The 14,737-nt window shown below is 58.7% G+C and overlaps 1 protein-coding gene across 1 annotated transcript; it reads right to left on the bottom strand.

Moving 5' to 3' along the window:
- Window positions 1-14: 14 nt before the first annotated feature.
- ARHGAP33 (Rho GTPase activating protein 33) lies at window positions 15-12,463 on the bottom strand. The gene is made up of 23 exons (XM_080829177.1): window positions 12,449-12,463; window positions 11,625-11,730; window positions 10,456-10,553; window positions 10,293-10,377; window positions 9,846-9,926; window positions 9,605-9,742; window positions 9,090-9,182; window positions 8,394-8,516; window positions 8,228-8,305; window positions 8,078-8,144; window positions 7,935-7,994; window positions 7,689-7,841; window positions 7,503-7,605; window positions 6,529-6,673; window positions 6,367-6,449; window positions 6,174-6,281; window positions 4,687-4,832; window positions 3,895-4,048; window positions 3,665-3,810; window positions 3,507-3,581; window positions 1,759-2,433; window positions 1,276-1,667; window positions 15-1,182 (listed from the first exon to the last, which is right to left on the bottom strand). Exons 2-23 carry the CDS (start codon window positions 11,649-11,651, stop codon window positions 397-399), a joined length of 3,816 nt encoding a protein of 1,271 aa, XP_080685303.1. The 5' UTR covers window positions 11,652-11,730; window positions 12,449-12,463; the 3' UTR covers window positions 15-396.
- Between the last annotated feature and the right edge of the window lie 2,274 nt (window positions 12,464-14,737).

Genomic DNA, 14,737 nt, shown 5'->3' with positions numbered 1-14,737 from the left:
TCTACCAGCCGTGTTTTCACAGTTTTTATTCATTAATTTTGTCAGATGGTTTAGTGGGGAGTGTGGGGGGAGATGGGCAGGAGCTGTTCCCCAACCCCCTGTGCACAGGTCAGGACAAGCTGGGGGCTCCTGGAGGGAGAGGGAAGACAGGGTGTCGGCCTAGCCCTCAGATTTGTGCGGGAGCCCCCAGGAGGGGAAGTTGGTGGGGGGAAGGGTGTGCCCTTCAGCCCGGAGTAGGGAAGCTATAACAGGTTAGGGACCCACATCAGAAACAAGTTACAAAGTTAGAAACCTGGGGTAGGGTCAGGAGCTCAAGAAAATACAAAACAAGGGATTGGATTGGGTCAATATCAGTGAGGGGGAAGGGAGAGGAGGAAGGTCTCTCCCAGCTGCGGCTCAGCAATAGCTTCGGGTCTGACCCTCAGAGTGGAGGGACCAGCTGGGAGTGGGGTAGGGGGGTGGGGGACCAGCCCCCTCCCTTCCTTGCCCCCCATTCCTATACAAGGACCCTCGGTGGTGCTCGCCGCCCCTCCCATAGGCTGGTGGGGCTGCCCTGTACAGCAGGAGAGGCTCTGGAGGGCCCCACGGCGCAGGTACCCTGTGAGGGGTGTGGGGACCCCAGGGGGCCCGCTGTTTCTGGGGTAAGCGGGGGGCTGGGGGGCCAGGATCTGAACGGCTCCGGGGGTGTGCAGGAGGAGAGGAGGAGCTGGAAGAGGCAGGTGAGGGACCCCTGGGCCCCAGAGCTAGATTAACATACAGGGGCTCAGGCCGGGTAGGGCGCCTGGTGGGATGCTGGGGGGCTGAGTAGCCAAGGTGGTCATGGGGAAAGCAGGAAGGGGGTGGTGGGTAGCTGAGCAGGAAGTCGGGGGACCTGTGGAGTGGTGGCGATTGGCCAAGCAGACCATATGAGGCATTGAGCCTATCTGGAGGCATAGAGCGAAAGGGACTCCAGGACCTAGTGGGGCCAGAGTAGGGGGTTCCCTCACCTGTCTCGATTTCGTAGTACAGGTTCTCTCCCCTGTCAAGTGGTGCAGGGGGACCTAAGGGGCTTCTCCACACTGGGGCTGGGGAGCTGGGCTGGAAGGAAGGGGAACCCAGGGGGTACAAGCCTGGTTTGGGGACCCCAAGGAAGGGCGGCAGGCACTCCCGAGGGGCTGACGAGAAGCAGCCAGGAGTAGGAACCTGTGGGGAGACAGAATACAGGAACCGAGCTGCCATCTGTGGCTCATCCCCACACCCCCTGCACCCTCCACCTCTCCTGAGCTGAGCACTGACCTGGGCAGGGCCTCTGAGTCCCCTCCTTGAGGTCCCCGGGGGCCGCTGGCTCCTCACCAGGCTCCCATCACTTTGTTGCCTTGGTAGGGAGGGTGGGGGTCCAGGAACCCAGGCACCTGAATGGGCTAGGGAGTTGGGGGCTGGCCCAACCCCTGAGGTCCCTGGGGGCTCACCGCCCACCTCCAGCGACAGTGAGCGGTGGAAAGGGGAGTGGGGAGCAGAAGGGGTGCTCCCATGCTCCTGTTGGCTCTGTCTCTGGGCCACCTGCTGAGCCCGCTCAGCCAGGGCCAGGGCCATGAGGCGTGCTGGGTTCTTGGGGGGTGGGGGTGGGGCCCCTCCAGGGCGCAGGAGGGACAGGGGTGGGGGCAGCAGCGGTGAATCCATACCAGGACCTACACAGAGAGGAATGGGAAGAGAAGTCAGCCAGGCTTGGGTGCAGCTTCAGGGTCCCTAAGGGCACGGGGTGGGCGGAGCAGGACTCACCATGCTGGCCTGGGGCTCCCCGGGGAACAGGCAGGGACAGTTTGCTGCAGATCTCCTGTTGGCAGGTGTCACTCAGCTGGGCCTCGGCTCCGCGCAGCAGCAAGGGGATGAGATGGGGCCGCAGGCTGGGGCTGGGGCTGAGGGCCGGCGTTGGGGTGACTGAGGCAGGCGTTCCCCCGGCCCCCAGCAGCTCCAGGACAGCAGGTGGCACAGATACTGCCAGGGGTTCTGAGATGTCCAGGGCGGTGGGCGAGGCAGGGCTGGCGGCCCCACGGGGTGAGAGGGCCTGGGGGGTCACCTTAGGTGGGAAGGCGGAGGCAGGGGCTGGGGGTGCCGGGCTGGCGGGAGGTGCCGGGTCCCCTGGCGTGGGGCTGCTGCAGCGAAAGGTAAGGGGATCGAAGTCGAGCCCCCGGAGCCCCTCCAGGCAGCGGGGTGGGCTAAAGTCCAGCTCGTCACCATCATCTAGCCAGGCTGAGGTTCGGTGTGAAGGTGAACCAGAGAGTGCCCCCAGCCCAGCTGCTGAGGATCCGGAGGACGAAGACTCTGAAGAGGAGGAGGATTCGGAGGAGGAGGAGGACGAGGACAGGCTTTCGCAGGAGCCAGCAGGTGCCGGGCCCACAGGGAAAGCGTCACTGCTGGAGTGGGGTCGCCGGAGCCTGTGCAGCCTCTGGAGGCCTGGAAGGGGGGCAGTTAGGTGTCAGGGGTCAGAACTTCATGGGTGTATGGCAGTAAGGATAGGGTACATCACCCAGTGGGCTAGGCTGGGGAAGTTACACAAAGGCGTTTCCCCAGGTAGGGTACCAGTGGCTGCAAATCCAGGCGCTGTTCAGACTCAAAATGAAAAAGGGAAGAGATGGCAAGGCCATGATGAGAATCGTTCTACACCCAAAGGCCAGTCTGACATCTAACAACCACAAGGCTGGTGAGCAGGAGACCAGCGGGACCTCCTGAGCTCTCACTCTCACTATCACTATCCGGAGTGCAGACGTGACTGTTTTTTTTTTGAAAGCAATCGGGCCTTGTTTTGTAAAGTTGAACATGAGCAAGGCCCACAGCATGCCCTTCCCCTCGCTCCTGGGTGCCTGGAGCGCTCTCCAGAGTGTGGGCGTGCAGGGAGGGCTCCCCAGAGCCCCCAAGCCCTCAGGAGGAGGATAGACAAGTGACTCGGGATGGGAGAGCCGCACATGAATACCAGAGAGCAGCTAAGAGGCACAAGCCTGAGCTACACTCAGCCACGTGGGTGGCAGTGAGCGGAAAGTCAAGTTCCACATCCAGCACCCTTTCCTCGGAGACCTTCAACGTTTACAAAACAGCTAGGACTGTGCCATATGTTACACAGAGGCCTGCAGGGGATAAAAATCTTAGAGCAAGGAGATGCTGCCCATGGAATCCAGGGCGGCCTCCAGTGGGGAGGCAGCAGATGGCAGAGGGGAGGAGCTCGCAGCCAAGGGAGTGGGGCTCTTTTAGTTCTGGCCAGTGGGCTCACAGGTGGTGGTTTCATTACTTAGATTTTTTTCCAAAGGAGTGAATAAAAACCTGCCAGGGCCCTGCCTGGACCAGTGATCACAGTGCATCATGAACCAAGGGTGACACTTTATCTAACACACTCAAACTCATGTCCAGATTACGAACTAAAGAACATCAAAAAGGAACCCCAAACCCCCAAATTTGAAGTACATTTAGAGCCACCCCAGGGCCGCCAGCCCTCCCAGCTCCACCGGGCTGGGCCTGGGCCACCCGGCGCTCACCAGCCCCGCTGGCCTGCGACGACAGAGACTCCTCGCTTTTGGCAGATCTCAGCGTGACTGTGTCAGGTCGGCCACCTGCAAAGAGAGGCAGGATGGGCATGGGGCACTCCAGAGCGCCTCCCCTCCACCCCAACCCCCCACCCACTGCAGCCTCTGACCTGAAGGCTGCGGGGGTGCACGGGTGCCCCCCAGCCACGGTAAAGGCTTCTTTCGGGGGATGCTGGGGCCCCGGCCCAGTGCAAAGAAGGTCTTCCAACTGCTTCCCCCTGGCTTTCGCTGTTTCTCGCCTCTCTCCCCTTTCCTCCTGGGGTTTGCGGGAGACAAAGGAGGGAGTCTGAGGATCTGGGGCCTTCAGGCTGGCCCTGTGCTCCCCCAGCATCCCACTCACCTTTCCACAGGTGAAGCTGGGGCCTTGGGAGTGGTGGGCTCGGTGGGAGTCCCCAGCCGGCCCTGGGTCCGAGCCTGGGCTTCCTCCAGCGTCAGCAGGCGAGTGGAAGGGCCGCTGCCCGCAAGGGACTTGGGCCTGGGGAGGAGGCAGCGGCCTAAGGAGTTGGGAAAGGGGGCAGCTGTCAGCTCAGGGGGCCTCTCAAGGCCACAGGCAAAGCCAAGCGCCACAGCCCAAGCCCCGGCCCCGCAGCGTGCCCACCCGGGCTGGCAAGGCAGGGGGCCAGGGCGGATCAGGCGGGAATGGGTGGGCAGCAGGCAGGTGAGGAGGAGGAGTGAGGCAGGACGAGCTGATGAGGAGGCAGCTCCCGGCAGCCAGCGAGGGCAGCGGCTCTGGCTTCAGTTACCTCGGGCCAGAGGGCCCTCCGACGTGCTGAATCCTGATTGGGCTGGGGTCCGGGGTAGGGCGGGGAGTCTGGGTGGGGCCGGGGCGGGGTCAAGTCTGGGGACCTCCCACCTCCTCCCTGGTGGCCCCAAGGCCCCAAGAGCCCCCGGGAGCTACAAGGGGTGAAGGAAGAACGATGTCCGGGCCAAGAAGTGGGGATCCTGAGCGTAGGAGCTGAAATGAGAAGGGTGGGGAGGGGAGGGAGAGGCCGGGGCGGGGTCCTCAAGGAGCCAGGAGGGAGGTCCAGCTTCAGTGGGGTAGGGATAGGGCTGGGAGCCCACCTGCCCTCCCACTGCAGCCCTAACAATGAGGGGGCAGTAGCCAGGACATCAGGGGGTGGGATGGGCATACCTGCAGGGTCGAGGCCAGCAGAGGTGAAGGTGTCACTAAACAACACATCCACGTGGGTGAGCAGGAATTCCACCACCACAGACTGCACCCGGACCTCCCTGAAGGCTGCTGCCCCACCCAGCCCCACGGACTCCAGTTCCATGGACCTGGATGGGACAAGGGGGAGGGGTGCCAGGTGCTTCGAGCCCAGCTGGCAGGTTCCAGCTAGGCACGATGGGGAGTCAATGGAAGAAATGACAGTCATCCAATATGTCTGATCTCATCAAAGTGATCATATCCAGAATTGGGTTCTCAACCTTTCCTCAACCCCCTCCCTCCCTGCCTTCCCCATCTCAGTGCTCAGGCCAAACACGTCCGGGTGATGTTCCTGACCTCTCTCTTTCCCCTCACACCTACATCCAGCCTCTCAGCAATCCCTGTCTGCTCCATCCACAAAAATCTCTCCAGATTCTAAACTCTTCTCCCCCACTTTCCCCACCGTGGCCCAGCCTCCATCCTCCCACTCCCAGACATCACAGCAGCTCCTCCCTGGGCTCCCAGGTTATCCTACCCCCTGCAGTCTGCTCCCCTCCACAACCAGAGGGAGCCTGTGACCCCCTGGCAGGGCCCTTCAGGCTCGGAGCCCCCCCCCCCCCCCCCCCCCCCCCCGCTGCACCTCTCTCCTGGCAGAAGCAAAGTCCTTACTGTGACCCGGGACCCAGAAGTTACTGCTCTGGCTGGTCCCCTGTCACCACTCTGACGTTGTCATCTCCTCCCCCTCCACCACTCACTCACTTGCCCGTTCCCTCCTGCCACCCTGGGCTCCCTGCACAGAAGTGCCTTTCCAGCCTCCAGACATTGGCACTTGTGTTCCCTTGGCCTGGTCTGCTCCTCCCCACATGTCCACATGGGTCCCCACCCTCGCCTCCCGCAGGTCTTGACTCAAATGTTACCTTCTCAATGGAGTCTTCCCCACCCACTTTATTTAAAATTGTTAAGCTTCCTTCTCTTTTTTTTTCCCCTTTGTCCTAATAGTTCTTATATCCACCATCTCACGGACCACTTAATTCATGCAGAGCAGAGAGCTCTCCTGTCTTGGTCACCATCAAATCCTCTGGGGCTCACTTCTTATGAAAGCCTCGCCTGCCCCTCTAAAATTTTCAAAATTCCATGGCCACATGCATCTCCTTTCCCTGCTTTGTCATCTTTCTCCTTGGAACTCGTCACCATCACACCACACTCTCTAGTTTTCTTGTTGCTAGCTCATTGTCTGTCTCCCTCATGAAAATGTGAGCCTAGGAGCACAGGTTCTTGCTCACTGCTGGGTCCTGGGTCCCTTTGCCGAGAACTAGAGCCTGCACCCAGGGGGTCCTTAGGAAATATGTGTGGAATGAAGTGAAAGAGAGAACAGAGGCTGGGTGGGTTCTGGGTGGGAAGTGTGGGGCCGACTTGAGGCCCGGCCTGGGGAAGGAAGCTGAGGGGGTCAGGCTGGTGGGCTGCCAGCTTACCGTAGCAGGTTGGGCGCCCAGACGATGGCCAGGTTGCGGGCATGCATGCTGGTGTTGGCACTGTGTCTTGCCATGCGGGCCAGGTGCCTCAGCAGGTACTCCAGGGTCCTGGGGGTGGCAGTGGAGGACGACACCTGAGCCTCAGCTCCCAGGGGACCCCCCCCACAGGCCTTCCCTGCCCTTTCTGGCTTACCTGTAGTGAGGCGGGGGCAGCTGCTGGATGACATCGTGGACACGCACCAGGCGCTCCTCTTCCCCGGGCACGGACATGGCTTCCTGAGAGGAAGCACAGGCATGACGGGGGCTGGGCCGGGGCATCCTGGCACCCTCCAACCTTGCCAGCTCCCTCACTCACACTGAACTTCCCATAGAGCTGGTATGTGAGCAAGGGATTCGGCAGTTCCCGGAAGTAGAGCTTGCAGAGGGAGGACACGCTATGGATGTCCTGCAGAAAGGCGGGGCCGGACAGTTCAGGGATCCTCTCGCTGTCGAACTCATGCCTGAGGCCACCAGGTCAAGGAGAAGAAAGATTCAGGTCAGAGCTGACCCACCTGGCCATGTTCTTCCCCCACCTCCCAAAGGTCCACAGACAGATGCAACTCTCTTCCTGTGCTGGGCTCTTCAGAGGCAATACCTTACGGAACCCCCCAACAACTCTGTGTGCCCCACCAAGCGTGCCTCATTTTACAGAGGATGACACTGAGGCTCAGGTGGGAGGTGCTCCCACTTGTGGCTACCCGAGGTCATCTGAATACAGAACGTGATCACGACGCTACTTCCACGAAGTTGTCATTCTCCTGGCTTCAAGAGGTCACTGGAAAATGTGGCCAAAATCCTAGCAGCCCTTGCTCAAAACTCTGGTGGTGTCCACTGCTCTTGGGTAAATGCCATTTCGTGTGACCCTTTGCCTCATCTCACAGAGCCCCAGGCTCCACACTGTCACCTCTCACCTCCTGTTAGTCCCAGGGCTCCTGCCTCACTGCCTCCCACCTTAGACGGTTCACGCTGTCCCTCCGCAGCTCAGACCCTCCTGCGGTTACCCCCTTCCTCTGAGTAAAAGGCAAAATCCTAACAGTATCTGAAAGGCCCGTTTACTCCGGGGACATGAGCTCCTGCTGCTTTCCCCTGCACTCACTGTGCCTTAGCTTGGCTGTCACTTCCTCAAGAAAGCCCTCCCTGCCCCCAGCCCCAGTCCAACCCCACTCTAAGCTCTCCTGACCGCCTCTCCCCCCCATAACTCTGTGTTCCCAGCACATGGCACAGGGCCTGGAAGAGAGATGATGCTCAGTGAGTGTTTGCGGAAGGAAGGGCTTGGCGGAGGGCCCTCACCGTAGCCTCTGGATGTTGGATGACACTCCTGAGAGCCGGTAGATTCCATCCACCACCCCATGGGCCTCAATAAACTCAGAGCAGCAGCGAAGCACCTGGGGCACTGGGAGGAAGCAGGGGCTCAGATCTGGGCAGGCTGCAACGGGGCGGGAGGAGGGGGCTGGGCAGGCGGACATGGGGCCTCACCATCTTGGCCTGAATTGCTGAGGTGCTCGCCAAGGTCACAGCCAAATACCCTCTGCCGCAGGATGCCCCGCTGCCGCAGCCGCTGCCGAGAAGGGCGGGAGCGCATGAAGGTTCTGAGGAGGCCCGCCAGCTTCCCACGTGGCCGGGGCACAGCTGTGGGAGTAAAGGCAAGTCACAGAGGGTCAGTGCAGCCACTGGTCCCATGGCGGGTGGGGTGGGCAGGGGCCTGGCCTCTTGTCCCATTACCTGAGGTCAGAGAGGAGACACCCTGGGGCGTTGGGACACCGCACTGGGGACCATCGGATTCTGCGGGGTGAACAATGGGTGGAAAGACTGGATGATGGGCAAAGGAGGCAGGGAGGCCTCCCCATTTTGCCCTTGGCACTTACCCCCCTTTAGTCCTGGACCAGGCCGCTCCGTGAACAGTTCCACACACTCACTGGGGAAGAAACCGACCTGAGGAGGGTTTGGGGTCAGTGAGTGGGCCACCGTAGCTGGCACAGTGCCCTGGCCCTCCCATCCGCCCGAGCCAGGCTCACCTGGAAGCCGCGTTTGCCCCGCCACCAGCTCCGATCCTCAGTGGGCGGCATGTCGATCACAGAGACAATGTCTCCCACCTGGGAGAGGGACGGCCATTGGAGGGAGGGTCAGAAGGGACAAGGGAAGTGGGGAGCCCAGCCGGAGTCCACTTCCCCATGGCCTCACCTCGAAGGACAGCTCGTCTGGCGCCTGGGCTGTGTACCGCTTGATGACGTGCGCGGCAGCCACTGCGGGGATATTGAGGGAGGCCTCCTCACTGAGGAGCAGGCGCCGGCCATGGTTATCCAGCTGAGGTGGGGAGAGACCACGAGGAGGAGACAATAAAGGCAGAGAAGGTTCCTCTAGACCGGGAGGAGGCCACTACCTGTCCCCTACCTGAGAGCCTCTGTCGGTCAGAGCTATGGGTCAAACACCTAAACTCTTGTCCAACAAAGCCCCTCCTCCCCTCTCATGTCCCGGGACACCCCGGTGCCCTCATCCTCCATAGCAGACAAGCTCATCTCCTCTCTGAAAACCTCCTGGTTGGAGCCACTGTGGACCCCGTGTTCTAGGAGTTACAGTCAAACCTATTTCTAACTGATGGATCCTGAAATGCTCACATGCGCACAGTCCAATGCCTGCTCGCTCTCTCTCTCTCTTTTTCTCTCTCTCTCTCTCTCTCTCACACACACACACACACACAAACACACACACATACTCATTCTCCCTCACAGGCATGTGCCCACACAGACACTAAAATACTGGAGCCTCCTCCACTCTGGCTCTTTTCTTTCCTGCGCCCACACACGCTCGCAGACTGGTCCTCGCTCCTCAGACGGCCCTCACTCTCTCCCAGCTCCAAGCCCCCCTTCCCGGGCGCACCTCCATCCAGGTGAGCACAGGCCCGCAGTTGAGGTTACTGTCCACCAGGCCCGACAGGGTCTCCAGGTACTGCAGCAGCAGGGGTACCAGCATCTGGGGGCAGGTTGTCAGAGGGCTTTTGTGAGGGGACCTTGAGAGAGTTCGCTGCCCTCCTCTGCTGCCCTAGCTCACCTCTAGGCAGGGCTGCAATTCAGCCTGAACGCATGGTGCCACTTCACTGGTAAGCACTGACCTATTTCCATATCAGTTAGTAAATGGGCTGCCAGGCTCCTGTGTGCCCGCACTGGGCGGGGCCCCGCTGACTCTCCCACTGAATCCCCTGGAACACCTCATCATCCTAAAACTGAAAGGAGCCTCCCTGCTGCAGCTTCATCATGGGCCTCTCCCTTCCGACTGGTTGGAACCTGGGCCATACCAGTGTTTAAGTATTTCACTATCCTATCTTGACAGCTTCCCACATTGCTCAGGAGGACACACCATAGCTGAGGCGGGGGCTGAGACAACCAGCAGGTTACCTGGGCAGCCCTGGCACCCTCTGGGGGTGGAGGGAGCTCTGGGAGGCAGGAGAACCTCCTGTCAAATATGCACCGGTGTAGGTGGGCATCCAGGGATCGGAAGTCATCATAACTTCGGAGAACTGGCCAGGAGCGGCCCTGTGGGGGCAGGAGGGACAGAAAGGGCCAGTAGTCCCATGACACTGAGCTGGGAACCACAAAGACCAATCTGTCAGGCCAGATGAGAAGGGGGTGGCCTCACCTGACAGGTCACCTGCACCCCAAACACCAGCTCATTCTCTCCAGAGAAGCTGGGGCCTTCACGCTCTGGAGACAGCAGGAGCTGCAGAGGGAAACAAAGGCCCAGGGAGGGGACTCACTTTTGTCCCAGTCCTGATCTTTCCAGGTGGGCACTATCTAGAGATGGGTCTGCAACCCTGGCCTCGGCCTCCCTGAGGGCAGGGCCTGGTGATGTCTCAGAGTATGGCATCCTGGCACAGAGCCTACACCTAACAAAAGGTTAGGTGAATGAATAAAGAAACGAACGAATGAATGAACCGTGCTCCCCTTCCGCCCTGCTACTCTTGCCACTGACTGCTCAGGTGGGAGGAGCACCTATTCCTGAGACAGGTTTTAAGGGTGAAGTGGCTGATATTGCTTCAGGGTTGGGGAGGCTCTCGCCCTCCCACCTGGTGCAAAGCCCTCATACCTGAATATGGCCAAAGTCAACATTCTCGTAGTGGAAATGGGCACAGTCGGCCAGCCGGGGGAAGGGACCTCGAGGAGCCGAGAGCCTGGGGGACAGGTACACATCACCGGTGGCTCCTGCATTCAGCCCCCCTCCTATGCTGAACCTCACCCTCATCTCTCACCTTTTCCCAGGCTTCCCCTTCACACTGGGCCCCCCAGTGTGAGGCAAGGGCTGCACTGAGCCCTCCCCTGGGCCATCCAGGCTGTCAGTGCTGCGAGCCTGTAGAACAGAAAGAAGAATCAGAGGCCTCCAGAGATGGGAGCAGAGAGACAACGGGAGCATTGTTATCTGTGAGCCTGGGCCCAGAGGCCCGAATTGCTCCACAGGCTGCCCTAAGCATGGAGCAGAAGGGTAGGTCAGGGGGAGGTGAGAGCAACTAAGGGTGGGCCTGCTTCTTTGTGTGTGGTCTGGGGTGGGGGGCTGGAAGAGCACAGCCTGAAGGTGAGGCAGGGAGAGCACATGCTGGTACCATCTCTCCCTGTTTAAAGCCCTCCTTTAGCCCCTGCGGAGTATAGTCATGCCCCATGTAGCTCTCCACACCTTTTATTGATGTCTGGACAATCACAGCTCCTATCTTATCAATCTTCCTGCTTCCAACCTCTCCCCTCCTGCCAGCTTCTTCACAACAAGCGCCAGTATAATTTTCATACCACACATATTTGTCTGTCTCTCCACAGATCATAGACCTTCAACGGCTCCCTGTTATCTTCAAGATAAAGTCTGAATTCTCAGGTCTGTTTACCTCTCCAGCCCCATCTTCCCCCTTTGGCCTCCACTCTGGAAGCTTTCAAACTTCTAAGAGTCCAACAAAAGCACCATCTTCTCATTTCCTCCTAGGCCTTTGCAAAGGTTGTTCCCTCTGCAGGGAACACTCACTCTTCCTTATCCTTTCCGTAGGTTCCCTCCTCCTCATCCCTCAGGTCTCATCTCTCTCATTCCCTGTCCTGGAATTGTCAGCCTGCTCTTCTAGACTCCTCTATCCCCTGAGGTTCTCCCATCCCAGCCCTGAGCACTCTGAGATACCACAGGTGACAAGTCCATCACCCCCCACTGGACTGTGACTTCCCCAGGATCAGCGACCCAGCACAGAGCTGGGCACAGAACTGATGCTCCTCACAAGGAAGGTTGAGCCTAATTCTTCTCTGGGTCCCAGTGCCCAGTCACACAGCAGGAGCTGGGTAAAATCTGATGAATAAAGTAGCCAGCTGCCAGACCGGTATTTCCCAGGCCAGGCTCTAGCCACTCCCTCCTTCATATCCCTGTGACCCCAGGTTCATCCTCGGGTCTCACCCTCGGTTCTGTCCCTCTCCAGCCCATGAAGCTCCCCAAGGCAGGACGGGACGTGAATTTCTTTGCGCCTGGAACATGGGCTCTGCCAGGAGGTATCAGGGAATGTCTGTTAAGGGAGTGAATGAGGGAATGAATGGATGAATGAGCAGGAGCAGCATGGTGGGAGAGGGAGATGGTGGGGAGGGAGGGTGAGGACAAGAAGATGGAGAAGGACCCAAGGATCTAGCCAGAGGTACACTGCTGGTGTGGGGTTGGGAGGGGAGGGGAGATGCTGGAGAGGCTGAGGCTCAGGTTGATGCGGGGGTAGGGGAGGGTTGATTGAGAGGGAGCAGAACGGAGTGAGAATGAGAAGAAAAGGGTCAGGCTGAGGATGGAGCCGGATGGGGGTGGGGCTCAAGAACGCGAAAGGGGCTGGTGGTAGGAGGGGGAGGGGGCTAGCCAGGGAGGGATGGAGGTTGGGAGAAGACGCTGAGGCTGGCTGTGGGATGGGGGCTGGCGAAGAACCCAGGAAGCTTCAGTAGGTCCCGGGGAGGGGGCAGCCGGGGGTGCGGGTCCTTCCCGGGACTAGCCCATCCCCCCAAGCCTGGGTCCTCGGCCACTGTCACCTCCATCCAGGGCGTGGAAAGGGATGCACACTGAGGGGGCGGGGCCGGGGTAAGAGCTCGGGCCTAAGACCCGGCCGGGGGACGAGAGGGACCTCGACGAGGGGTGAGGGGCGGCGCAGGCCGCGGGCTCGGGCGGGGCCGGGGGCGGGGCGCGCGGGGCGGGGCCGCGCGCGGACAGACTGACACGCAGACGGACTGAAGGCCGCGTGGGCCCCTCACCACCATGGTAGCGTAGCCTCTTCAGGCGCCGGCTGCGCTCGACCCCTCGCTCGTCGTCCTCGTCGCCGCTGCCGCCGCCATGGCGACACAAAGGGGAGGGCGCGAGCCGCGCGCGGGCGGCTGCAGGCCCCGCCCCTAACGGCTGCCCGTGGCTCCGGCGCGCGCCCCACGGAGGCGGGGGCAGCGGGGACGCGGCGCCGCTTCTCATTGGCTCCACCCTTGGCCTTAGGACGATGCCCCGCCCACCTGTCGGGTTTTCATTGGCTTAGGCTTCGGTCCCATCCCTGGCTCGGTGCCTTCGGTCCCGCCCAGCGAAGTTTGACAGCGCCGCGCCCATGCCTGCTCTTCATTGGCTCTCATTGCCCTCCTGAGACACACCCCTAGGTTCTTTATGCTTTGCTTCCTACACTTCTAACACTAAGCATTGCGCCCTCCCCTTAGTCCACTCTCAGTGACCAGTCCTCTGACACTTTTTTCCCCCTTTGACATTCTTAGTTGGGTTCTTCCATGGCCTCAGAGCTTTTCTCCATCCCCAGGCAGCTTTTCAACGTCTTAATCCTGTAGCTCCAGCTTGTCAGTCCTGACCCTGACACCGCCCACAGAATACTGAGGGCATTTGCCCATGGACGGTTTTCACGGACTCAGATACCTGCCTGAGACGTTATCCTAGGCACTCTGCGACTCGGCCTTGCCCTCACCACTGGATATTTGCCTTTGCCTCCTGCTCTACTGCTTCTTACAGGCCAGCCTCCAGCTTTGACTCCTTTTCCCTAGGAACTGGTTTAGCCCGCAATGCCAGAAACAAGACCACACCTCCCATAAAGCCAGACCCAATCGTTCCGCCTCTGACTTGAGCCAGGCCCAAAAAAGTCTATTAACAACGCCCTTTCCAAGAGAACTTTTCCCCTGGTCGTGTTCTCAACAGGGGCCCTCACCTCAGAGAGTACCGCTTTGATTTATTCACTCTTTCAAAAACTCTAGTTACGTACTTTGTGGCTACATCAGTAATCAAAACAAGGGAAAATATATCCTGCTCACATGGGGCTCAAAAGCTGGTGGGAGAAAACAATGAACAAAATATTTAAAAATATAGAAAATTAGAAGGTGATAAATTCTAAGGATAAAAAATTAAGCCAGGATTGGGGAAAGGGAATGCTGAGGAGGGGTCAATTTAGAGTTACTTATTTCAGCTTATTGAACTTGCTGACTTCATTGCAGGAATTTCTTACATGATGTTCCCATTGCCAGCAGTCTTCCCTCACCCTCCCCCCACCTCAGCCCCACCAACCCGCGTTGGTTTTAAAACATGACTGCAAATGCTTTGACTCTGCTTTCATGAAAAGCTGGAGTCTGTGTCCCCTACCCCTTGAATCTGAGCGAGACTGACAACTTCAACCAAGAGAGAATAGTGGAATTGACATTATGCGATATCCGAGGCTAAGTTGCAAAAAAGCAATGCATCTTCCTTTTTGTCTGCTGGAATGACTAGCTCTAGAGCTTTGCGGCATCATGTGAGAAGTGCACCTATGGCCAGGAAGCCATGCTTTGAGGAAGCCCAAGCCCTGTGGAGAGACCACGTGTAAGCACTACAGGCTACAGTTCCATCTGAGCCCAGCCTTGGAGTCATCTGAGCCCTGGTGCCAGACTTGTAAGTGAAGAAGCTTCAGAGATTCTGTCCCTGGCTGTCAAGTCACCTTTGAGTCTTTCCAGTTGAACCCCTAGACATCATGGAGCAGAGATAAACTGTCCCCAACTGTGCCCTGCCCGAATTTCAGATTCAAAGAATCCATGAACATAATAAAATGATTGTTTTATGCCACTAAGTTTTGGGGATGATTTATAATCCAGCAATAGTAATTAGGATGGCCCTAATGAGTTAACTCCTACCTGTCTCAGCTTAAGTATAACTCCCTCAGAAATCCTTCTAGGCTCCAGTCACCCCCAACTAGATCAAGTTCTGCTACTATAAACATCCTTCATTTCTCTTTACATCTAAACAACAATTTCCTTTTTTTTTTTTTTTTTTTTTTTTTTTTTTTTTAAAGATTTTATTTATTTATTTGACAGAGAGACAGATCACAAGTAGGCAGAGAGGCAGGCAGAGAGAGGAGGGGGAAGCAGGCTCCCTGCCGAGCAGAGAGCCCGATGCGGGACTCGATCCCAGGACCCTGGGATCATGACCTGAGCCGAAGGCAGAGGCTTTAACCCACTGAGCCACCCAGGCGCCCCAACAATTTCCTTTTTAAAAAAAATGTCATTTAAATGTATGGTTTGTTCAAAAAGGCTGAA

Source organism: Martes martes (genome assembly GCF_963455335.1).
Source record: "Martes martes genome assembly, chromosome: 17".
Classification (NCBI taxonomy): domain Eukaryota; kingdom Metazoa; phylum Chordata; class Mammalia; order Carnivora; family Mustelidae; genus Martes; species Martes martes.
Note: the sequence above shows the minus strand (reverse complement) of the source record. Positions and strands in the feature narration are given on the sequence as shown.

Coding starts and splice junctions, on each gene's coding strand:
- ARHGAP33 (XM_080829177.1), bottom strand. CDS start 11,651: ATGGGCTGGAGAGGGACAGAACCGAGG. Junction 8,145..8,227: donor GGGGCAAACGCGGCTTCCAG/GTGAGCCTGGCT, acceptor AACCCTCCTCAG/GTCGGTTTCTTCCCCAGTGA. Junction 3,811..3,894: donor CCAGCTTCACCTGTGGAAAG/GTGAGTGGGATG, acceptor CGCAAACCCCAG/GAGGAAAGGGGAGAGAGGCG.